Source organism: Pyrgilauda ruficollis, unplaced genomic scaffold, assembly GCF_017590135.1.
Source record: "Pyrgilauda ruficollis isolate IOZ18807 unplaced genomic scaffold, ASM1759013v1 scaffold1, whole genome shotgun sequence".
NCBI classification, from domain to species: Eukaryota; Metazoa; Chordata; class Aves; order Passeriformes; family Passeridae; genus Pyrgilauda; species Pyrgilauda ruficollis.
The window spans coordinates 22,958,730-22,983,350 of NW_024508100.1; the positions used below are offsets into that span (position 1 = coordinate 22,958,730).

The 24,621-nt window shown below is 37.3% G+C and overlaps 1 protein-coding gene across 4 annotated transcripts in view; it reads left to right on the forward strand.

Annotated features, from left to right (window-relative positions):
• Positions 1–17,620, forward strand: part of TRMT9B (tRNA methyltransferase 9B (putative)) — a 105,407-nt gene extending 87,787 nt beyond the window's left edge. For all 4 annotated transcript variants that reach the window (XM_041462943.1, XM_041463025.1, XM_041463112.1 and 1 more), the window contains 3 exons: positions 9,593–9,747; positions 12,737–12,910; positions 15,712–17,620. In XM_041462943.1, coding sequence (XP_041318877.1) covers positions 9,593–9,747; positions 12,737–12,910; positions 15,712–16,751 — 1,369 coding nt within the window. In that variant the 3' untranslated portion in view covers positions 16,752–17,620. The remainder of the gene's footprint in view (positions 1–9,592; positions 9,748–12,736; positions 12,911–15,711) is intronic.
• Positions 17,621–24,621: the final 7,001 nt, after the last annotated feature.

Below are 24,621 nucleotides of genomic sequence, written 5' to 3' on the forward strand. Positions count from 1 at the left end.
CTCCTAAATTTATGAAGATCAAAGAGATTGGAAAACTACTTCAGACCTCTATATGCTTATGAAATAATTTTTAAATGAAAAAAATGAAGAGTGAAGACACTGGTACTTAAAAATTTTTGTATTTACCTTCATAAATGGACATCAGAGTATCAGCTGAATGTCTGGGAGAAAAAGAGTCTAACTGTTGAAAAATAAGATAAATACTTGTGTCATAGCCAGGCTTTATGTAACTGACTTAAACTCATGTGACACAGAATCCTGGCTGATTTCTTTTTCGTCAGAAAAATTTAAGTGGAACACAGTTGAACAAAGAGCACTGAATAACTTGGTTTGTATTTTGCTGTTGAAATGTATTCCATTTTGAAGAAAGCTTTACATTCATATCAATATGTAATAATTTCAGATAAATTATTTCAAATAAATTTCATCTAAACTAATATTTCTTTTAATGCTCCAAATATTGATGTTTGTAGGTATCAACTTTTTTCCTCTATCATATAATAATTTCCTGATTTTGAGAAAAATCACACCTAAAAAGGCCACGGGATTAAAATATTTTCCAAATAGAGAACTTCAGTAGTGTTTATGTGAAATTTCAGCTTCCCCAGGAAGCCTTTTCTTTCCATGCTGATGAGGAAAAAATGTGTTTTCAAAGGCCTTTCTCGTCTTTAAAATAGAGGGCTTAGAAATATCAAGTTATGCAAAAAGGTATCGCTCATACTTTAATGCATTCAAAATGAAATAATTTTTGAGTGAAGGTCTGGTGGCTTATGAAAACAAAGGATCTTTTCTAGGGATTTTGACTACAGCACCACTAGACCTTCACACTGCTCAGTCTAGTGCAGTTACCACTGGAAGAAGCTGTCAGGGACAGACACTTCACACAGGGTTATGCCTCAACCTTTCAGTAACAACGTAATGCAGTTTCTCTGTGTGTGGGTCTAAATCTGAACCCTGATAGGATTACTGGTGTATCTTCAGGAGCCTTTGTCAGCTGCATAAACACCCAGTTACTATTAGAGAGTACTTAAGACACTTTGGAACACTAGCCCCAAAGACATATGAGACATCTTTTCTTTTTGAGAAATAAATATAAATACATGACTTCCTATAACTAAAACTTAACAAAAATGTATCAGTCAGATTTTTTAATTTTGTAGGATAAAAAAAATGTCATAGTGGCTTTGATTTCATTCAAGTAGTCATGTACTGAGGTAACTTAGTACCTAGTACTGTCTACCACAAGATCTCTTCTTTTTCAACTGGTTTGGCAAATATACTGAATACATTTGTATATTAATATTTTAAGATAGGAAATTATATGTTCACTTGTAATAAACATGGTAATCAAGAGTAGTTTATAAAATGTATCAAGAGAAACCACTTAGTAGTTCTGTAATTGCTGTAATTGATTCTACAACATTTTCTATCTCATCTTGAGATCAAAGGTAACCATTGGCTGCCTCCATTTTAGATCCTACTTGATAATGTGCTACTTATCTTTCTGTCTCTGAGATTTCAGCAAAAGATATGTTTTCAAGTAATTGAATGTCTTAAGTCAGTTTGTAAATAATTTTAAATGGGGAGGTTTTGTGTATTACAGCAAGTAACATGTAAGCACCAACAGTGATGAGCTCTATGACTGAAAACAAAGGAGAATTATACTGAAATTAAAACTAATCCAACTGAAAACAGTACTCTAAATGCAAACCCAGAGTGTGAGGAAACAGAAGAAATTTAAAAAACTGTAATTCGAGAACTGTAGAATGACATTCAGGAATAAAACATTCCTGTGAATATCCCTGGGCCTAAAGAATCAAGACATATGGAGAGGATACTTAGAATGACAACAGTACTTGTAAAAGACCACCTTGATTGATTCATCAGGGAAGATGGAAAGTATTAAATATTTAATGCTTGCTTAACTGCTGGAAAATGAGGAGACCTGATAATTGTATACAAATGTTTGAGACATACAGTGACCAAGGAGAAAGAATAGCTGCATTTAAAGCTTATGGGTAGATTGGCCTGGTCAGGGGCTTTGAGATAGTGATGCAGGGTAAAGAGTATTTCCAGACAGGTGCTTAACTGACTTAGATTTTTAAAATCCCATTGGTGGAGGGTCCATGTCCTACCCAGTCCACAGTCATTTCCAGTGCTTTTCTATTCATCTTTTTTTGTTTTAAGTGCCCTATGCGCATCTTCCTTGTTGTAGCTTAAGCTACTGTCTTTTGTCTTCAGTTTTGGTAAACAGGTATTTCCCTCCACTTTGCAACAGCCCTTCTTGTTACGAGATGGTCCTCTCTCAATGTGGGCACTTTGAAACAAATTTCTTTCTCCAGGATTTACATGATTTCTGATCTCCTAGATATATACAGTATCTCATAATTGTTCTCTCGTATTTTAATCTCCCTTGAAGTTGAATGTAATGATTAACATGGGAGCAGTATATTGCTAAAACCACCATAACAACATAGCATGTATGGTGTTAAATCTGTGAAATGTTATATGGCCCAGATCCACTTCAGCAGAGCTGCTGCCAGTCATCCTATCCTGCCTCCTTCAGTCTTTGTGCAGTTGGTTATTCTTATCAAAAAGTAATGCTTTGCTTGTGTCTGTTTTGATCTATTTAAACATTTGAATTCTGATACCATTATCGAGTTCATTTGGACCCTGATGATTTGGTCTGGTTTGGTATCATACAAAGAAATTATTGAGGAGTGTCCAAAGCATATTTCTGGACAGGTTTGCTCAGAGTATCCTTCCAGTATGATAGTGAATTTTGATAATTACATTCTAAATATCTTTTTCAAAATGGTATCAACTGTACCATTCTACTGTAATTTCTAAAATCTATACAATTCTACTGTAATTTCTAAAATCTATACAATTCTACTGTAATTTCTAAAATCTATACAATTCTACTGTAATTTCTAAAATCTATACAATTCTACTGTAATTTCTAAAATCTAAAACAACTGTACCTAATTTTTTTTTTTACTAGAATATGATGAGACCAGGGATTGTACATGTTGCCCTCAGTTTCTCAAAACTAATTTCTTGTGACTCTGAGACTGTCTAACCCAAGACCAGTGCAATCAGTTCCTTACATACTGTTTATTAGGCTAGTTTAGAAAACTCTGAATTTAAAAGCCCCAACCTATTCTCTCCCTAAGTTATTATCCCTTTTCCACTGATGCATTGACACCTGGTGGCAATTAATATGAATAGTGAAGAAGAAAAACCTAAATACTTTGCTCTTCTCAGCGCTACTTATTATTAGACTTTCCTTCCTGCTGAGTAGGCCAATTTTTTCCTAGTCCCCACTTCTCCTGTGATGCCTGTACAGAGTGTTTCTGTGCAGGATCTGAAGACCCACATCAGTGCACATCCAGCATCATGGGTTTTTGACAGTGTGGGACTTCAGGGGGAAGGGACTCTGTGCTGGGAGGTGATTTGTGACTTTTGATGGGATAGTAAAGATGAACAGACATGTAAAGGACTGTGAAGCTTCTGCGTGAGTATGCTCCTCCTCTCAGGGTTTTTTTATGGCCAAGAGTCCATGTTTGTGCATTTTCATTTAGCAGAATGTTACCTATCTACAGAATGCAGTTTATGTACTTAGTGAAAATAAATATGTTTGCAGTGCAATGTTTCAGTTACATAGACTATGACCCTAAATGTGAAACAGCAAGGGGAATATTAAATGATTAACTGATCCAAGAATGTGCAGTGAATAGTACTAGGTTTTGTGTGAGCTGGAAAACAAAGCCAACAAAATGAGTGTGACAGTGAATGGCTGTCATTTTGAGTTACTAGAGCTTGAACTATAAGCTTATTTTGTCCAACTATAAGCTTATTTTGTCTTGTAAGAGCAGTCTCAGTCCTTTTAATGTTTTGCTGGGACAAAGTTCTATATATTTTAGTAAGAAAAAATACAATGATGGTGACTTCTTTTCAATCAATGAAATTACTTTAAAATGCTCATTTCACAGTTAGTGTTTCATCTAACAGTGGTTCTTGTCAAATGTGTCCCAGTTCTTTATTTTTTGTTTCAGAATTTCCCAAACTGTACTGGAGGAAGGGTTTTGAATCAGGATTTCAGCTCAAAAAGGTTTTAGTAATGCTGCATGGAGCTCTCCTTGCTCTGATTTCAGGCCGTGCATTTTCATGGGATTATAATGGTTCATGCGTGGTTGAAATTAATTACTGGAGGTGTTAGCCTTATGTAAGCAAATTGTGCTCTGTTGTATCCTCTTGCTAAACTTTATTGCAGCTAGTTTAACTGTTCATGACAGCATTCCTATTATTTTGTTCCATTATCTTTTGTTTACTAATATAGCTGCTTTGCTTAATGATTGGTATCTGGAAGCCGCTTGGTATGTTGGCATAGACCAGTTTGTTGTCTGCATTATTGAAACAAGAAATCACTGTCAATCAGAATGGAAGTTGCTGCTATTGAATTTATAAATTCAATCCAAGGGTGAGCAAAGTTCTGATAAAGAAATCTAAAGTTTGTTTTTCAGAGGGGCTGCAGTGATGTTTTGCTGTTGGAGATTAATTGGATTTTTGTCTTTGCATGGGAAAAATACTGTGATCTATAGTCCACTAGGACTGATATTTGAATGAGAAAACTGATAAGTTTTGCAAGTAAACTGGAAACATTTCTCACTGAAGGGGTGATTCTCCCTGTTCTGGAGATGAAGGGAGAAATACAAATTGGACTGCCCCACCTTTGACTTAGGTGTTAGTAACAGCTACAAGTGCATGTGTTATTGCTGGAGAGCAGGGTATTGAGGATGTAGACCTAGTCCTTGTGGTTTATCCTGTTCCATTTAAGTGATTAATTAGGTTATTGTATGTGTAATCAAGATTTATGTTGCTGTGGCAACAAAGAGAGACACAACTGTGCTGAATTTCCTAGATCTTTGAAGCAGCTCTTCTTACCCAAAATGATATTGAGAATTCCCATCAGCATGTGAAAACAAATGTATCTGAGAGGGGCCCCCATGAATAGGCTGAAATCTTGCCCTGAATTGAGTGAATCCATGCTGCTCATCGAAGGGTTAGAGAAAATAGCCAGTTGCAAGAGAGAAGACGAGGAAGGCCTGTGGCACAAATTAATCAAGAGCAATTGATTTCAAGACAAATCAGAGCAATGCAGGAAAATGACAGCGTGGTTCCAAGAGGCCATTGAAAAAAGCCTTGTGACCTGTGCTGGGTTCTGTGCTTGGCCTGGATAGAAAGGCAAGGAGGAGCTGTACAAGAGCCAGGTCAAGACTTCACAGTATTATACAGAATTGTATCAAGTTAAATAGTCATGATGACATAGCACATGCTAAAGGAGATGGAGGAAGTTGTAATAAATGAAAAGAACGTGGAAGATGAAAATTGAGATAACTTGAGGTAGGTGAGGAGGTCTGCAAGTGATTCAGAACTGCAGGTAATTGTGAAGAGCTTTTGGTATATTGTGGAAGAGGAAGTGTTTTTGGGCTGAACACCATCTCCTGAGCTTCAGTTTCAGGACACCCCAGGCATCTGGGAGCCAGCAAATATTTTGTCACTTGAGGATGAGGTATTTAATACCATTAGTCAACACTGTAAATTAAATGCTTTCAAAACCAACAACAAAAATTCAAACACACTCCCCCTCCCAAAAAAAAGCCAAAAAACCCAAACATGATTTTTTGAAAGTGTTGGAAATGTGGGTTATTAATTTTGGTTGTTTTCATTTCAAGGTCACTTGCTGAAACGTATTTCTTACTTCAGCAGCAATAAAAAATATACAAGCAACATGACTTTCATTAAAGCAGTATCCTTGAAAAGTTAATTATCTAAAAGGTTGCAGAATGTTAATGGAATGGGAAGAAATTAGATTACCTTAGAGTCAGAGGACTCTTAGTGAGATGTATAGCTATGAAAATATATCTCGTGTTTGTACAATTCCTTGTACCTTCTTGGAAGGTGTAATATTTTAGGGTGGTTTTTTTTTTTTTTTTTTTTTTTTTGTTCAGTTGGTTGGTTTTGGTTTGTTTTTTTTAACAAAGAGGGAAAAGAGCAGTGTAGGATAAAGTCAATGGACTACAACCTATTTACTGCCGAACAATTTGTTAATGTACCACAGTTATATGTGATGGACTGGTGATCCATTTCCCTGCAAATTCAGCAGAATTGAAAATACATCATCCAGTATGATCCAGTTTTCATCCAGTTTCCTCATTTAATAGACCAGCTGCAGCAAAGGCCTGTAGTCTCATGAACAAATCACCAGGAGGATGCCCAGGAAGCACTGAAAGGGAAGAGAATCCTGCTCTTCAGTTTTTATCCGAGCTGCTTGTTTGCAGTTGGTGGATGTTTGTTGAGCTGCACTCACATCTTGGGGACTTGGCAAGACTTGCTGCAGAGTGACTGAACAGCTCAGAGTGACTGAAGAGCTCAGTGCCAATTTACTGCACACTCCCATCTCTGCTCCAAGCCCCTGCATGAACCTTTTAGCAGGGGCATAAGTACCAGAGAAGAAGAATTGAGCATGGGAAAAGTATCCATAATTACCACCTTCTGCTCCTCTTCACTGGTCTTATCAACCAGCTTCTGGGAAGCTTAAATGAGAGCTGGAGCAGATGCTGAAGCAGTGGGATTTCTGGGCAGATTTTCATTACCTACTTTGCAAAACAGACTTTCCAGTTATCCAGGAAGTTAATTCCAGAAGTTGGTTGAAATGAACATTTTCTACAATTCACGTCCAACAGAGGCACTGACTGTTACTTTCAAAGCGAAGAAGTTGTAATGGTTGTTTTTGTTTAGAAAGAGAAATAGGAGCATTGAGTTTGGCTGGTAAAGTTACATGGGTCTAAGTTTCTGTGGTTTTTTTGGTGACAGTATACTTGTGTGAAAGTGGTACAGCTGCGGGTCTGGGCAGACTCCTCAGGTTCCTTGTGTTTTGTAAACATTGAAATGAAGAGGTTAATTGTTGGGACATTTCCTGCCGTGCTACAAAGTAAAACCTGGTAATATTATGGATCTTGATGGGAAAGTCAAATTGGCAAGTTTGATTTCATCATGTGCCTTAATTTCTTGCCAAATACAAACAATCAGCAGGAATGGAAATTGTTACAAAATGGTGCATGAAATAATTTGGCTTTTAGTATACTACCATTATTCTATTATAACCAAATTATTTTCTCGACAATGTTTATTGAGAATATCTAAAAATAATAACCTCTAATAGTGTGTTGTAAGACATGGAAGTCTCCAGCATGTCCTGCGTCGCTGGAGACTCAGTACCAGTTCCAGTGAATGAGAAAGTTAAAGGAAGAACTTAATGGTCTTGGATTCAATAGCAAACAAAGCCAGATCTCAGTCTGCATTGAAATTCAATGTAGACATTTTAGGAAACTAGAGAAAAAAAGACAGCGTTAGGAATTCAGTATGAATGGTTGGAAACATTCTGCCTTTTCAGTTCTTTTTAAGAACTGCAAAGGTTGAATAAAGAGCTTCAAATGGAAAGATAAAAGAAAGCACTTGGATACACTGAACCACATAGTAAACTAAACATGAAATATAAATTAAAGCAAGGAGCTTATCAGGCAGAAAAATAAAAGAAATTATTGTTAGTCTTTGGAATTACTAGTTATGAATAGAGGACTCCTAGGCAGTTGAGCAACCAAACAGAGTATGTTTTGAGGCAGAGAAAAAAGACAGCTGGAGACATGAAACACCTGATTTATTTTATTTTAGGGTCAAATAAAAACAAAGGATTGGGCTTTTGACTCTAAGGAATACTTACTTGAAATTACTACCACTAACCCGTTCTATGTGGCAACATAACTTGAAATGGATTCTTAGAAAAGCTTGATTGAGTAACTTCTGGTACATGTAATATAATTTCAAGTCTATGTTGCTTCTTTTGTTCAGTCTGTTACAGCTTTTCATTCTTTAATGAAACTGAAAATGGGCCTAGTAGCAATGTACTATACTGTTCCTGAATTTAATTTTTTATGTATATGTTTGTATTCACCTAGTAAAAGGTGAGCTAATGCAGGATAAAAGAAAATTGTGGATTGTAGAAAAAAGATAAATTAAGGATTGTGAAAATATTGAACATAAATGTTTTGAAGAGAGATATTCGTATATACTACAGTCAGAATAGGCTGTGAAAAGTGTTAACAATTTGTCCCCACCTCTTACACAGTACCAGTGAAATGGATCAAGCCTTACATACTATTCTGTAAACATTCACACACACTTGAAGTATGTTGTTTTTTTCAGTCACTGGGATTAACTCCCATTTTTTTTAATTAAAAAGATTTTATTTGTAGGACAGGTGTAGGACAGGTTGTGTCTGTAGAACAGCTGCAGTGCCAGCTCACATTATTTATTACGCATATATTTTTAAAAAATAATGAAAATGTTTTTTCTCATAGATATCATAATTTCTCATATATTCTCATCTTTTCTCTCATGCTAATATATTTCAATACTAAAAGTGACAGGAAGAAGAAATTTTTATTATAGTTCCTAGATGTATATTATTTGAAAATCAAGGAAAGTAAATTAAAGTCTTTGCTTCTGACCTTTTCAAATGCAGTCAAAGGAATCACTTTTATAATTTTATCTTGATAATACATTGCTTCGTCTGTTTGATGTTTGGAAGCAGGCTTTAATCTCTGTGGAGTTCTTTGACAATTTAATAAGTTTTGTTTTAATAATGGGGAGAAATATTTCCCATATAAACAGGCAGTCTAAATTAGTTTGAAGGATGCCTTAACACTTTGGTATGTATTCTCATCAGCCTTCATCAGATACTCAAATCTCACCTCGCTGGTCGTTGGATGAGAGGATAAATTAAGGAAGATGTAAGATTCTCTATGAAGGGATTCAGTGTCTGCATCCACTTGGTATTCTACATGAGCTCAGGAGTAATACTTAAACTTTAAGAAGATACCATTTCTTGAATCACTAAACTAAAATACTTTGCTAAGACATGAAGATAGTGGAGTGGAAGTAGGGAAATCAAGGTTTTGTTGCTGAAAAATTTTAGCAAACTAATCACTTCTAGAGGGCTGATAAACCACAAATCACTTACGCATGATTTAGGGGCTTGGGTTTCAGGGACCAGGCTATATTTCAAGTAACATATTAGCAGTTTGCTTATTTGCATTAGCAACAACAAGAAAGTTGGTTCTTAAAATCCTGTTCACAACTGGTTGGGCTGATGATTGTAAAGGTCTTTCCAAGCTAAATGATTCTATGATTCTGTAACCATTCTGCACTTCCACTGAATACAGGCTCTCTTTTGCACCAGATAAGCTTTTACTATATTGGTGAACTTGGGAATGTGCTTATTATTGCATAGGCATGTGCAGTTACATAATGCTTCACAGGGGAGGTGATACATTCACATTTTTTCTCTACTTTCATGAAATAAAATCAGATCCTTTGAGTAAAGACTATTTTATAAATATGACTGGTAGATGGATGTAATTTATGAATATAAGCATACAAGGTCCTGAATTATGCATGCCTATAAAATATAAAGTCTATACTGCAACAGTTTGTGTTTTGTTATATATAATCTTCATTATGTTTTCAGGATGGAACATGAGGCTACCCAGCTAGAAAAGCAGCACGTGCACAGTGTGTATGAAAATACAGCTGCCTACTTTAGTGATCTGCAGACCAAAGCATGGCCTCGTGTTCGGAACTTTCTGCTGGAACAAAAGCCTGGCAGTCTCATTGTTGATATAGGTAAGCCATTCTTTGAGGTGGCATAAAAGATTGTTTATAAGCTTTGCTAGTTTATCTGTTAATCATATTTAACTTTCAGATCAACTGTTTTTTTAAGTTATTTAAATCTGGTTTAAAAGTGTTTTTAAGTCCCAGTGCTAGATGCCATATACCACTTCTTTTCATTCTTCGGCAGTGTATCATGTAGACAGTAAATAAATGTTTTCCCTTATTTTTGTTGTGCTAATACTTAATCTATCCATTTCCCCACTGGCTTAATGGTCTTTCATTCCCCTGGAGCCCTTTTGAAAAAATTATGTTAATAGCCCAATTATTTAATATTTCAGTTTCTTTAGATCACTTGGTTTATGTAACACCAGTCTGCAATTTATTGGTTTTTCATTTGTTCTAAAACTCCTCCTAGCAAGGCTTTTTATTAAGAGAAATCTTCTGATGTGATTGCTGTTAAAAACATTTAAAAAAAAACAACCTGACAATCTTCCTGTGATCCTAAATATGGGCAGCATATTTAGGTGTTTTCCTGTTATGGCATTGTCTTCCCTACGTGTAGTATTTACACCTGGATTTTCTGTTGTTCCTGCAGACTTTCCGGGGACTTCCAGGCGCTGGCATGTTTCCTTTGCTTGCATTATGACTTCAGTCCTGTACAGCACATTGCAAAACAAATGCTTGTTTGCACCATTGTGTTTTCCATACTGTTTAAACTAATAAAATACTTTTATTTTAACAAATGTGCACAAGGTTTAACTAAGGTTTAACAAATGTCCACAATAAATTATGCATCTGCTTTATCCTCTAAGAGAAAAACATTATTTGAATATGCTGTAGGCCATAATCAGAAGATAATATGTAGTTCTCCTGCTGCTGTTGAGCATTACACCAAAAATACTTGACTGATGTTATTTTGAGCATGTAGATACTTTTATATGTCTGCACCATTGTCACTAATGTCTGGAAATATCCAATGGCCTACACTCACTCAGGTGAGATCTAGATTGATACTTTTCAGCCAAAATCATTGCCACCTAGAAGTCATTTGCAAATAGAAGTCATTTGCATCTTAGCTGAAGTTTTTTGAGACTTTATCAGCAGTGATTGCTGAAAGCTTAAGGTCACCCTGTTGCAGTCTCATGTGGAGAGAAGATAGTCCTTACAGCTGCCAATAAGAATACTCCCACTAAGGCACACAAGGTATCTTCTTTTTTGAGGCTTAATAAGATGTACAGGAATCTGACTGTTGTGTTTACTTTTGGCACGTATTTAAGGCGGAGTTGCACTAAAGTGACACTAGTGTCTAATGGCACTAAAATTTTCAAAATGAGATCCTTAATTGGTAATTTTCTTTTCAGTTTAACACTCCCTTTTATTAAAATATCATTTTCTCCATTTGCCTTACTATTTTTTAGTGCTCAAAACACATGAAAATAGCTTGACCATTATTAGCTTCAAGGAATTAATCTTCCTGATGGCTCATTTAAAAGTGAATCTCTGGCAAATGTAGATTTTTAGAATACTGGGATTATTGATGCTATTTAGCTTCATTCCAGAGAGGACCCTATACTTCCAAAGACTCACAGTGATTAAAAAGGACTTCACCAAAAGCCGTGTGTAAAGCAACTGAGTCTTCTGAATTCATGATGGTTGGATAAATGTGTTCCTCTGCAAACACAGTAATGAATAATAATTTATAAAAATCTTTAAAATTTGTAGTTTTCTAACATACAGAGCTTCATGTATTATTGGATATATTCCTTGGACTGCATTAGCGATATTAGTATTTTCCATTTTTTTCAAGTGTTTCTTCAAAGAATAGTGCTTGCTTTTAGCTGAGAAATACACTCTTTTTCACCACTGAAGTGTTGTTATGTTCTGCAATAGTTCCTGTGCTGTCTCTCTAGATAATGGTGCACATTAACATCACCGAGAGCAGCAGTGCTGCAAGAAGCAGTGATGTTTCTAAAGATAACTCCAGGCCTTTAAATTGAATTACCAGTACTGAGATGATTCTCTTTGCCAAGCTGCTACCCCGTTGCTTGGCTGTCAACTTTCAGAAATTATTCCTAGCTAGTGACCCAGAGCTGCAGTGAACGGCTCCCAGTATAATTTTGAAAAGTGCTTGTTATGCATAAGGCATTGAGGGATCCACTGAAAGATTTCAATTCTCTACAGCACAGTCCTTGAGAAGACAGACTTTTGGGTGGAAGACATTCTGGAACAGTTCATTACATTATACATGGGTTATAATGCATTGGCACAAAGTCAAAAAGAGGATGTGCCTGCAATATGGAAAGAAGTTCTATGATTTATGGTTATTTTTGAGTCTGTATCTAAAGTAAAAATTTTCCACTCTGAGTTGTGTCAGTGGCATTTATGGTTTAGGACTTCTTGAGAGAAATGGGATGCACTGGAGAAGTACTGCATGGAGTTAAGCAAAGGAAAGAGATCTGTTACAGATCACCAAAAAGACATAACACACTGGCTTCAGGAAATCCCCTGGACAGAAAGTAGTTGGCAGCTGGAATGGCACTGGGGAAAGGGGCCTTAGTGCTTATCCTCTTGTCCTCTCCTGGGTGCCCATTTATGCTCAGTGTTGGTAACAGGATACCAGGCTATAAAAAGACTCAGTATGAAGCAGCGTGGTTGGGTTTTTATTCTCGAAGATGTACAATACATAGGACATTCTTTCCTTCTCCCACCTGCACTTATCCTTGTTCCCCACAGAAATACAGATGACCTGCTATTATCCAGGACTGTGTAATGAGTATTTTTGTTAGTGACGTTGGTACTGTTACAATCCTAATAGTGTGAACATACAATTTCAACAATCCAAATGAGCCCTGCAGCAGATAGGTGAGTCGGCACAAACCCTCTTTCTGTTTGCCAGGAAAATTTAGGATTAGGAGAGCCCATATATTATTTTCACTGCGCTTTGGGAGGGAGAGCAAATGTTTGGAATATATGACTTCTGACCTAGTATCCTTTTCTTTAGGTTGTGGAACTGGAAAATATCTCAGTGTCAACAGTCAGGTGTATAATCTGGGCTGTGATTACTGTGAAGGACTGGTAGAAATTGCAAAGAAGAAAGGTGATGAAGTTCTGGTGTGTGACAACCTTAACCTTCCCTTTAGGGATCAGTGCTTCAATGCAGTCATTTCAATTGGAGGTAAGCCAACATACCTGCATTCTGGCCCCAGCAAATGAGAATTTCTGAGTGTTCTTTTCCTTCCATGTGGCTTCATTTCAGCTAATTGTTTTGAAACAGTTCCTTAGAATTATAGAAGATAGAACTGAAATTAATTTAGTCAACATGAAAAAACACAACTCCCATTACTCAAGAGGCACTGTTGACCAGGGAAATATGCATATCACTTGTTTGTTTATATGTGGTAGAGAAAAGATTTCCTTCCAGCATGCATTGTAAACAAGTGAAAACGAATCTAAACATGGCTGCTCAAAGCTTAAGGAGATTAGATGCTCAAGACAAACTCTTGGTTTCTCCACAGCATCTGTTTTGATCAGCAAATGCATTGAAATGAAAACTATTGCAGAACATGGAACTTACGTTAACTATTATGTGTAATGAATTCAGATTTCTCTTAGTCATAAGAACTCAGATTCATACAAGTGCTTGTTGTCTAAAATGGCCAGAGCATCTCTGCATCTTAACTCTTGTGACCTCTCTTTTTGAAAGCACTACTCGTAATTTGAGAAGTATAATTTGCGAAGTGTAGATAAAATAAGAGTACCCAGTTACAGTCTAGGTTTTTAGCTGTAGTCTTGATTGAGTTTCTTTCAGGATTTTTTAATTCATCAGCAGAAGTACAAAGCATGATAATTATTATTGACAGCAATCAACAAACTACTTGAAATGTGATAGAAATTTATTTTAAAATACATCTTTCACATAGACAAGAGGAAGGAAAGGGTGACTAATACACAAGGAGTAATCCTATTACTTTGCATTCATGTTGGCTAGTTAACCAGTGAGCCCTACGCACATTTTAGGTCTCATAGCATCGTTTCAGTGCTTATCAGATCAGCTGACTTGGAAGGATAGCATACCTATCTGGTGTTTATATCAATTATAAGCCTGACAAGTTTAAAAGTTCACATGCTATTTCAGTGCATTTAACAATAATGGATTTTAATCTCTCTTGAATAGAGAAATGGTATGCCTGTGTCCATCTAATTCTAAATAAAGTAGTTTTCATCCTATTACAGAGAAAAACAAGTATTTATGTACTTAGTCAAGTACTCTTCTTGGATTTGTTGGTATAATCATGTTTACAGGATTGATTTTTCTGGAGAACCACCAGAGTGATTCTAACTAGAAGGAATATTTAACCCCTTAAAGAATTTGCACAGATTCTGTTTGTTGACTGTCATTTCTTTCTGGTAAATTAAGCTTGTATGTGTATGCTGTCTCTGTCAGTTCTGATAAAATTTTGCAGGAGGTTCTGTGGTGATATATGGCCTAACTCAAGTATGGGAAAATATCACTTCCCTTCTCCCCTATTCTCTGACCAAAAAAAAAAAAAAAAAATTTTTTTTCCAAAGTTTGAGAAAAGATTCCTTGGAGTCAGGAGTACAAAACAAACACTGGAAACAAACACTGACTACATAGATGGGAAACTCTTCTCAGAGTTGTCTATTTTGTATTCTCAGCAGCTTGTGAGAGTCTTGTTAATATTAACTGCCAAGAATGCTTTTCTTGGCTTGTGATAATAAAGCTACATTTTTTCTCCCTTGGTAATTTAATCATTGTTTTGAATAAAGAGAGGGCTAGTTGGATGCACTTTTCATAACTGCAGTGTTGAACTAACACTCTTTCTACAACTAGAATTGGCTACTGTCTAGCAGCACATATAATCAAATTTTTCTGAATTTATAGAGAAATGTCTTCAGGTAAGAGCATACTCTGTTACGTGCTGTTCTGTGGGTAGATTGAATGTTTTTCATGTAGAAGTGGCTGGCTCCAAGTCCACTTGAAACAAATCATGGAATCAGTCCTCTTCCCATCCCTGAATCACATCTAGTACTGATGGCATACAGAGCAACATGACCAATGTGTCCAAGCTCAGTACAAGTTATTGCCTCTGAGAGTTTAGAGAGAAAATAGTTCTCTTAGCTATTCTCTGACTGTTAAAATGGGCTCATTCATACTCCAGGTGAATAGGAAGATAGAAATAATGCAGAAATCTTGAAATGTAGTGTCATGTCACATTGGAGTGAAATTTGAAGATGCGGAAGTTGTCCTGGAAAGAAAATCAAAATATTGTGATCAAAATTTGTATTTTAAATTTGACATTATTTTTTACTAACATTACATAATGTAAAAAAATTATAAAATGCTGAGACATGCAATGTAGACACTATTTTTTACAAAAAATAAATTTAATTTGACAAAAATTAAAAAAATGGTGAATATTAGTCTAAATTTTCTCACTAGATCTTTTGCGAGTGTGCTGGTGTAAAAGTTCAAAGTATCTTTTTACTGATATTACATTTTTCTGTATTTGTTACATGGTGAAAAGATTTTCTGTTTTCAGTAAGATAAGTTTGAAAATTATGCCAAAAACTAAAGTCATCTTGATACTATCTAACTCACCTAAAGGCTAGGCATTTAAGGGAAAGCTTGCCATGTTACAATGTGTTATGGGTCATGCAGAGAAACAGAAACCTTCAGCTTGTAGGCCTGACTTTTCTTGAATCCCTGTTTTGGGATGAGATTGGTTTTCTTCTTCCAGATTTTCCTTTTTTTATCTATTGAACATAATCATAAAAGAGAGCAGTCTGAAGTGAACCTCCATTGTGGTACCTATAAATTCAGCACTGTTGCTGACTTGCAGCAAGTGATAATCTGTAATGAGGCAACTGAAATGATTGAACATGTAGAACAGGCTGAAGATGGAAATGCTTTGTCTTTACTAATATTCAGTACATAATACCTTTCTTTTTTCACAGTGATACATCATTTCTCAACTAAACAAAGGAGAATCAAAGCAATAAAGGAAATGGCAAGGATATTGACACCTGGAGGCCAAATAATGATTTATGTTTGGGCTATGGAACAAAAGAATCGTCGCTTTGAGAAACAAGATGTATTTGTTCCATGGAACAAGGCCTTGTGCTCACGCCATTTTTCAGAATCAAATCAATCTGGAGATAAGGGTGAGTTTGTCCATACTGCAAAAGGCCAAGACATACATCCTGCACAGCTTGTCATCTCTGAGTGCAGCTACCAAAACAATCTGCAGCCAGAAACTGATTCAAAACATCCCTGCAATATGGACCATTGCTTACCCAGAGCCTGCTGCATGAAAATTTCTGAGGAAGAAAACAGATTTTACAGTGCTCTAGGAAGATCTTTCCGCTCATGGTTTTTCTCCAGATCCCTTGATGAATCAGCCCTGAGAAAGCAAAGTGACAAAATGAAGCACCTGAAACACGAAGGAGTGTGGGCCAACAGCGCCGTAGCCATTCAGCATTCACGACACTGCAGTTTGGATTTAGGTCACCATGGGGCACTGTTAAATGAACAGGGCTTAGATGATGATGATGATGTGTTTGTGGAAAGCCTGTCTCTCAAAAAACCACAGTGGTCGCCAGCCACAGATGCACTGAAGGATTTAAGTTTAAATGGAGGACACCAAAGTGTAGCTCAGAGCAAGGGGGACAAAGCTTCATTTATAAATGGCCCAGTGGAAGACAGGGACTGCATCTGTGATTGTAGTAAAGATGGTGCTGGTAAGTCTGATGCCAGCAAGTTTTTCAAAAGGACTTCAACAACTGACTCCACTGACTCAGCTTTGGATTCAGCAGTGTCTGTTGGGGACCAAACTGATTCCATGTTGGATACAAAGGCCTTCATGCGTTATTACCATGTTTTTCGGGAAGGAGAGCTGAGTTCTCTGGTAGAAGAGAATGTGCCTGAGCTTCAGATACTTTCTTCCTGCTACGACCATGGAAACTGGTGCATTATTGCAGAGAGAAGAGGAACATAGCTCTAAAGAGAACAAAGCAGAATCCAGTGACTGAGGATTTTAAGCTCTTCCTTGTGTTACTGTGATTGTGCAGTGTGACATGGAATTTGAATCTTGTAGTTGTGTGCCATTCATTTTTGAGTTATTATCTATTAACTATTTAACTAGCTAATGCAAGGTCTGTATATAGGAATGTAAGTGGTAGACAATATTTATGTTTTGTTAAACTTTTATGAAGTTAAAACTGTAGAGTTTTATATTGCTGTTAGCAAATAATTGTGTTTTAAAATATACTTTTCTATTGAGAAATAAACCTTTTTATAAAACAAGGATCAGGGCATCTTTTATGAGAAATATCCTCTCTGTAGAAAGTCTAGTCTTTGTTCTTCAGATGCCAGAAGTTTGTCACATTGCTCCCTATTCTTGAAGTCCTATAAATGAGACATAGACACTATGTCTAAAATTGTACTTGACTGTACACTGGTAGAGTGCATGCTGCAGAACTGGGAGCAAGCATGGTCCCAGTGCTCCTTAGTTGGGAGTGGAGTTATTAATGGGCAAAAAACTCTGTACCAAACTAGCTCTGCATATTCTGTCATTTTATTTGGGAGTAAATGATGGCACAGATTGAGAACAGTATTTTTTACTTTTGTTTTAAAAATAATTTTATTTGTTTCTCAGGTGTAGGTGGAGTTTTATGTGTTAGCTCTCACAAATAATTTCTCTTAATTTCCTTTGCTGTAGTTTTTCATTGGCTATGTGTATATAAAAATCAGAGGGATTTGTGAGAGTGTGAGTATTATGTAAAGTTCTAAAATATCAAATCCTTGAAATACATATATCTTTTTGATAAGCCTGGGAAGCTAAGATTAATAAAAATGCAATGCATATCTGGTCAGCTGTTGTGTTTACTTTTCTTGTTCACCGACATGAGAATATGTATAAACGGTGTGTTAAATAATGTAGACAGGAAGGGGATAAACCCAGTTTGCACATAAATTACAAATTCTTGTCTTGTGAAGTTTACATGAACCTTTTGAGACCTAAGTGATGATAGTTTACACAACTTTCCTATTTTCTCCAAGACATACCATCACTATCCATCTGTAGTAGGTTGTAGCAGTTTATAGTGCTGGGAATAAAAAGCACCAAGCCTCAGAAGATCAGCAGTGGAACTGCCAACAGAAGCAGGGCTAGAAGAGGCTAATTGCCTCATTAGCACAGAGTTACTCAATTTCTGGGCTTAATTCATAGTCAGTGGTTGCAGGGCAGGGCACATCTTCAGCTAGTGTGATTTTGTGACGTTTAATGGAGCTGCAGAGATTTCCCCCTTCCCCTCTCTCCCCCAAAAACAACCCAAAACCCCTTTTGTTACAGCAGTTTTAAAGAGCTGTATAATTAGGATGTCTGTCCTATTATTGAGCAAGTAGCTTTGAATACAAGGCAATAGGAGTGAAATGCCAAGCTTTTCCAGTCTATGCTGTATGAACAGGTGGATTTGGGATTGTTCAGTAGAAAACCTTGATGGTGCTGAGTATTTTTTATGTAGCTTCCCAGCTGTTAACTGCCACATGTATTACAGATTTATTTACTGGAGCAATGTCTTCAAGTGATCATTTTTGTCTTCCTCATAGCTTGAGATCCTTACACTTTATCCTTCCTGGGTCTGTACTACTTGCACACCCCACAGACCTTTGAAATAAAAGTGTGGCTAAAGAACCATACATTGGAGGCTTCTGAAATACCATTCCACTCTAATCTAAATGTTACAGTCAATACAGCCTGGGGCTGTGGCTTTCAGTTGCTGTGTATGAGCCATACTGCAGAAAATGGCCCATATTCCCTGCCTCACTGGCTCCAGCTGCTCCTGGCTGAGGGAGCTGCATCTGCTGCATCCTCAGGCTCCAGATTTAGTGCCAAAGTACCCATATTGCAGAGCCAGCATGGATTGTGCTGAGCTCCACACCTCATTTGCAACGTGGTTGTGTCAGGCAGGGGAGGCCTGCCTCTTTTATTGGGAATTTCTGGATGAGATTGAGAATTTTGGAGGAGAAGTGAATTGCTTCCAGATAAAGTATGCCCGTGGATATTCAGCACTCCTGGAATTTGGGCTGCATTTAAGAAAGAGGTAGATTATTATCATGCTGTGTCCAATTCTGAAACTTCATCCCTAAATGCCAGCATGGAGAAACTTCATTAAACACATACAAAAAAATTATTAAGTATTATTAATCTTAACTGACAGCTGAGTGTATTTATTTGGGAGAAAGAACATCACAATTTTGTTGTATGAACTTCTACAGTCTGACTGTAACATGTTCACTGTGTAGTTAAGTAGACTGATGAAATTTGGGGTAAACTGAGAAAGGAAAGATGTCCATTCTCTTAGAATATAGACTTGTCATCCTTGCAAGAGGCTGAATCTGTGTCAGGCTCCAGTTAATATTTCTTGCTCTATCTGTCTGAATAACAGTTGTCCCCTCAAAGCTGCTGAAGTACTTTGAACCACTTTTGTGTTTGTAGACTTTCCATGCATCATTTGGTTTGACATTCTTGCCCTGAGATGCTTTTCACAAATACTTATTTCTGTATTGAATTTTCTCGTGTTTTGAGTTTATGCTGGGTTTGGATTGTATTCTTATAAATTGCTGGGAGAAGGAGAGGGCAGGTTTGGTAAGCAGCTTTTTCTTTCTTCCCCAAATATTCAGTTGTCCTCTGAGGATGTATCATCACCATGTAACATAATTTTTATGGAATGGGGTCAGTCAGCTGAGGTTGTGACTGTGAAGTCTGCACAGCAAGCCTTTATTCTTGCAGGCAGTCTCCCATCTATTAATGGAGCCTGCCTGGATCAGTAACAGCTTCATCATCTCATAAACCAGATTACCTTGCTCAGAGCATGGTGAAGGTCTCTCTTGAGTGGTTTCTGTTTTGAGGAGTCATATGTTAAGGAAAAGGTAATTTCCAGCAGAATCCGTGTGATCCCAGATTTTAATAGCTTACAGACAATGTGTTCAGAGAAGTGGATATACCATTAAAAAGTACAGTAAATGAATGAACAAGTAAATAAAACCCAGCTGTCCTTGAATGCTTAAACTTTTGGCAATGTTAAGACTGAAATATCTGACTGTTATAAGGTCAAAGGCAAATGTGTGTTTACATTGCTTGTCTGATAACTGGGCAATAATCTTGTCTCAATTCTGCTGATAAAAAACTTGCTTCTGGCTTTAGTGGGCTTGGATTGCTCCGAAGGTGCTTATGTAGCACTAAGTGGCACATGGAGAAGTTTTGATGACATGAGAAGGATGCCCTGGTATCTTACAAAATTAATTCAGGTGGAACTTCCTGTGTATCAGTTTCTGCCCATTCCTCTCAGCCTATTGCTTGGCACCACAACTGCAATAAAAAACACATTGAACAGACTTATTTTTCCAGGACTAATACAGTTGTAATCATTGATAAATGTTTCTATTAAAAACATGTGTCATTTTTCTGGTACTAACAGTGACTAATTTACTTTCTTCCAAGCTTGTTGTGTAGAAATTTTAAAATCACAGTTGAGAAATGAAAGCTAAAAACGTTTCAGCTGACTTTTCTGGTACTTGTTTTTATACAGGTTACTTAGGAGCGCAGTTCAAAATGCTGAGTGAAAAGCTGTATGTTCCACCAGCAAAATCTTGCTAATGAACTGCTTGGGTAGGTTCTGAGTAGAAATAATAGCTGTGACCCTGCATCCTCTGCTATGTCATGTGTCCATCAGGCTGCATCCATAGCACTGTTGGGCTGTATTACTATGGACAGTGTGTTAAATCTGCTGCACTACCCATTTTCTTGCTCAGCACTTTTACAGGATTTGGGACTGCTTCAGTACTCAGGAAAGTGAAGTGTGTCAGTGTTAAATATATGCAAGTGCGTCTCTCTTTTGTGAGTTCAGCATTTCTTATTCTTACAGTATATGAATTCTGGCAGCTAGCCATAATTTTATCTTCCAGTCTGCTGGTGAATACCAGGCTTAGGTACTGCTCTGGAGTCGATTCTGTGTCCATACGTGGAATCTATTCTTTAGTATTAAACAGATATAAATCCTACTTGGTTAAAATATAATTTTCTATAGAATGTGTGTGTCTTCACATTAGCTAATAAATATATAGCCCCTGAAAATCAGTGTCTTGGAAAGCTCTTAATGAATGTTAAATTTGAGAAGACTGTGTTAGTGCTGTTTTCTCATTAAGTTAGACACATGGACACAGTGTAGAACAGGAATGCACAGTGGTTTGCTGTGGAGCAGAGAATCTCTGCCTTTGAACCATTTAAGCTATCTCTACATATTCCTAGAGCTTGGGGTGCTTGAGGACAGCAGATGCCTCTGTTGCTTTTGTGGCAATTCAGTACCTGCACCTGGTTCTTCTACAAGTGCTCAGCAGAGATAAGGTGTCTTAAAAGAATACAAATTGTTCTATGCTTTAATAAAGCAAGCAACCAACCCCCCACCAAAACCACCACTAGCACTAATAAAAAACCCTGGTAGGCGTGATTCAGCAATTATGATCATACCTAAGCAGAAGTAAAAATGTGGAAGAAGGAAAAAGAAAAGAAAGATATTATGTGTGACAATCCTAGCTTTGCAAAGGTTTCTGGATATAAATTCTCCATCCCTTTAGCCTTGTTGGCAAGGTGCTATGCTCTGCTTTGATGAGGGGTTTATGGATGGGACAGTGGATGCAGGAACAGTGAGATGGTATTAGGATGCCCTCTTCAGTTGTGACAAAGTATGTTGACTTCTGCAAAATTTTCAGTTTGTTGTTGCTTTTTGTACAGCATCTCAAATTCTTTTTTCTGAATGAAGAAAGTATTTCTTGTGACAGTTTCATTTTGAAACTGTCACAAGTAAAATAGGTAAAATATATAGCTGAAGATACCTCCTATTACACGTGATAACAAAGAAGTCTCTGTGTGTGCACAATCATATTGAAGCTGATGCTCTTCTTGCACAGGATAAAAATAAGTCATTTGTGAGAGGCATTTTGGTGAGGCAGCATCATGTTCTTCTCTGTGTCTCTCTTCTGCATCTTTGCAGAAGACACTGTGCTACATGTCAGAATTACTGGGAATAAATTTACCCTTCACATCTCTGATTCCTTACCACAGAACTGACAGGATAGTCAGGTTTAATTCTGACCAAAGTATTTCTTGTGAAAGGAGGAATTGGCTATTTGGGCAGAACAAATGCTGTAGAGCAGAGAAAGGACAGATACTCCAGACAAGGTTAAACCTCTCTACTTAAAAAAGCGAAAGCAGAATGTTTTATGGCTCACTGGCCAAAGCTGTATTCCAGTGTGTCCAAGAGAATGCAAGAGATGAGACAATGAAAAATTGAATAGAGAGCTAGTTGCACACAGCATTTCCAGGCTGGTTTAAACTCCTGTTTTATTCCATGATGTAGCCTGATGAAGGTCATTGCCTGTACTGAGCAGTAGCAGCAACTATCAACATCAATAACCATCAAGAGTGCTCTCTGCTTCTTGGGATCTGGCCCTCTCCACTTTACAAAGACTGGCGTTCTAACACTGACCACTGGACCATTAAAAGTATTTGTCTAACTCCTGAGTCATAGGTTTAAATAATGAGCAGATACAAATGTATCTCTTTATACATATATTACATATATCATTATTTTAATGCAATTTCCTCCCCACCCCCCCCACCCCCACGCATATGTTAAATGCTTTAGTTACATTATAACACAATGGTAAGTAGCCCTTGGTGCAGTTTCAGAGAGGGAAGCAAACAATTGGACAGTGAGGAAGAAAGGAATAAGCCATGAGTACAACTGAGCTGCCAGCCAGAGTGTTTGGATGGTGGTAGTAGGAAAGAAAGGGAAGGTGCTAGGAGAATCACATTAAAGAGCATGACAAAAAGTTGCTCAAGCTTGTGAAATCTGACCTCATTTAGGAAAAAATTACCTTGAAATCTGATTAAAAGTATTCCATTGACTTTTGTGGTCCTTTTATTTGTTGTTCTCAGAAATCCCTGCTTACCCTGGGATTTTCCTTTCTGTGGGTCAGAGGAGAAACAAAGATCCCTGGGAGATTTAATTTATGTTTAAATATAAAGTGGAGCTGTTCATTTAATAATGGAACAAATGTTTGGCTACAGTTTCACAGGATTGTTTCCGTAGTCCCTAGGAGAGTGAGCCACAGGCACACCCAACACTTTTGCTCTCTCCTGCCTCTACCTGAGATTCACAAGAAAATAAAAGTTAAAAAAAATAAAAAAATCTGTGCATGAAGGGCAGACTGGGGCTGTGACACATTCTCACCTGTTCTTTGAGCTGGGTATTCAAAGCCCCAAAACTTTGCATGTTTATTTTTATTTGCCATGGAAAATACCTAAGGCTTGTCTGGAGAGACCAAATTCTGAAGAGAAAGGAAGCTTTTAAAACTTACCTGTGAAAAACCAGTGATTCTGTACCTGAATTTGCTCCGAGTTACAAGCACTGATTTTGCTGGTGTTTGGGTCAACCTCCCAAGTGGGAACTTTGCCACCCAGAGTGCATGTCTGCTGTACGCACCCCAATGTGTCCCCAGGTGCAGCTTTGCCTTTCAGTTCTCACAAAGACCTTACAGGAGATGTAAGCGATGTGTGCAAAGCAGCCTTTTGACTGTGAACTGAATTTGTAATTGGCGTATCTATGAAATAAACAAGCCATTAGTGTCTCCGAGCAGGTTAACCACAGGAGCCCCTCAATCCACGCTGGATCGTGTCTCTGTGGTAACGTATTAGGCTCTGGCTTGTTGAGAGTAGAGAAGCCTAAAGAGACAGAGTATCAAAAAACCCATGCTGAAGTGGATAAATACAAGAAACAGATTTAATACAGCAAATGCATAAACAGTTTGGACGTTCTTAAATTGAACTTTGAAACAAACAAAAGGTCATGTGCAGCGATAGCCATTTGGTGATAATAAATATGGAGATTTCAGGAATGGTGACATGAAAATGGAACACTAGCAATGAAACCAAAGTAAAGAAAAATTAAATTTTCATGTACATGGGTCAGAAGGGTTGTTGCCTATGTGTAGCAGGATATAAGATGCCTATGTGAAACCATGGAATGGAAGGATGATCAAGAGAAGGGAGAGATGAGTGCACATTCCCAAAATTCTACACTTAACTCACTTTACATCACTGTGAAAATGTCACTCTTAGGTGACACTTCCAGTCCCTTCCTCCCATTCTGAGGAGGACTTGGAATGACAGTGATGTTCATACACCATTGTGGTCCATATCTGAGCTGCATCTTTGTCAGGGGATATTTGGCAGGGTGGCTTCTCTGAGGTGTCAATTCACTGAGGGCTGTCTTGGTTACATCGAGCTGACAGTGTGAAAATCATCACTGCAGCCTCTAATACATATAGACTCGTGCTCTTTCTTAAATACAAGGGGAGTAACGTGATCAAGGAGATACCAGGGCATGATCTGGGGCTACTTTTCAGCTGGTTTGATCCCTACGGATTGTGTGTGCCAAAGCTGGATTGGCACACACAATCCAGTTGTGTGTGGTTGTGTGCAGAATAATGTGAAATGCATCTTCTGCCAAGGCTGAAATCATTGCTGTCAGTGTCATAGTGGTCTCCTGCGTTTGTGTGCCTGCTTACCCTCAGAACAAGTGCAAATGTTCGAACAAATAAGTCAGAAGGATTCAGAAATGGAGGAAGGAGAGAGACAATAGGTAGGATTATTCATAACAGTGCTGGAGAATACCACAGTTAAAAAAGAAATGTTAAATGAAGAAGTTAAAAAAAATACTAAAGGAAATGAAGAAAAAATGTGAACATGAAATACAAGGCAGTGTTTTTCTCATGTAAACCAGCCAAGGGTCTATTTAGAGGAC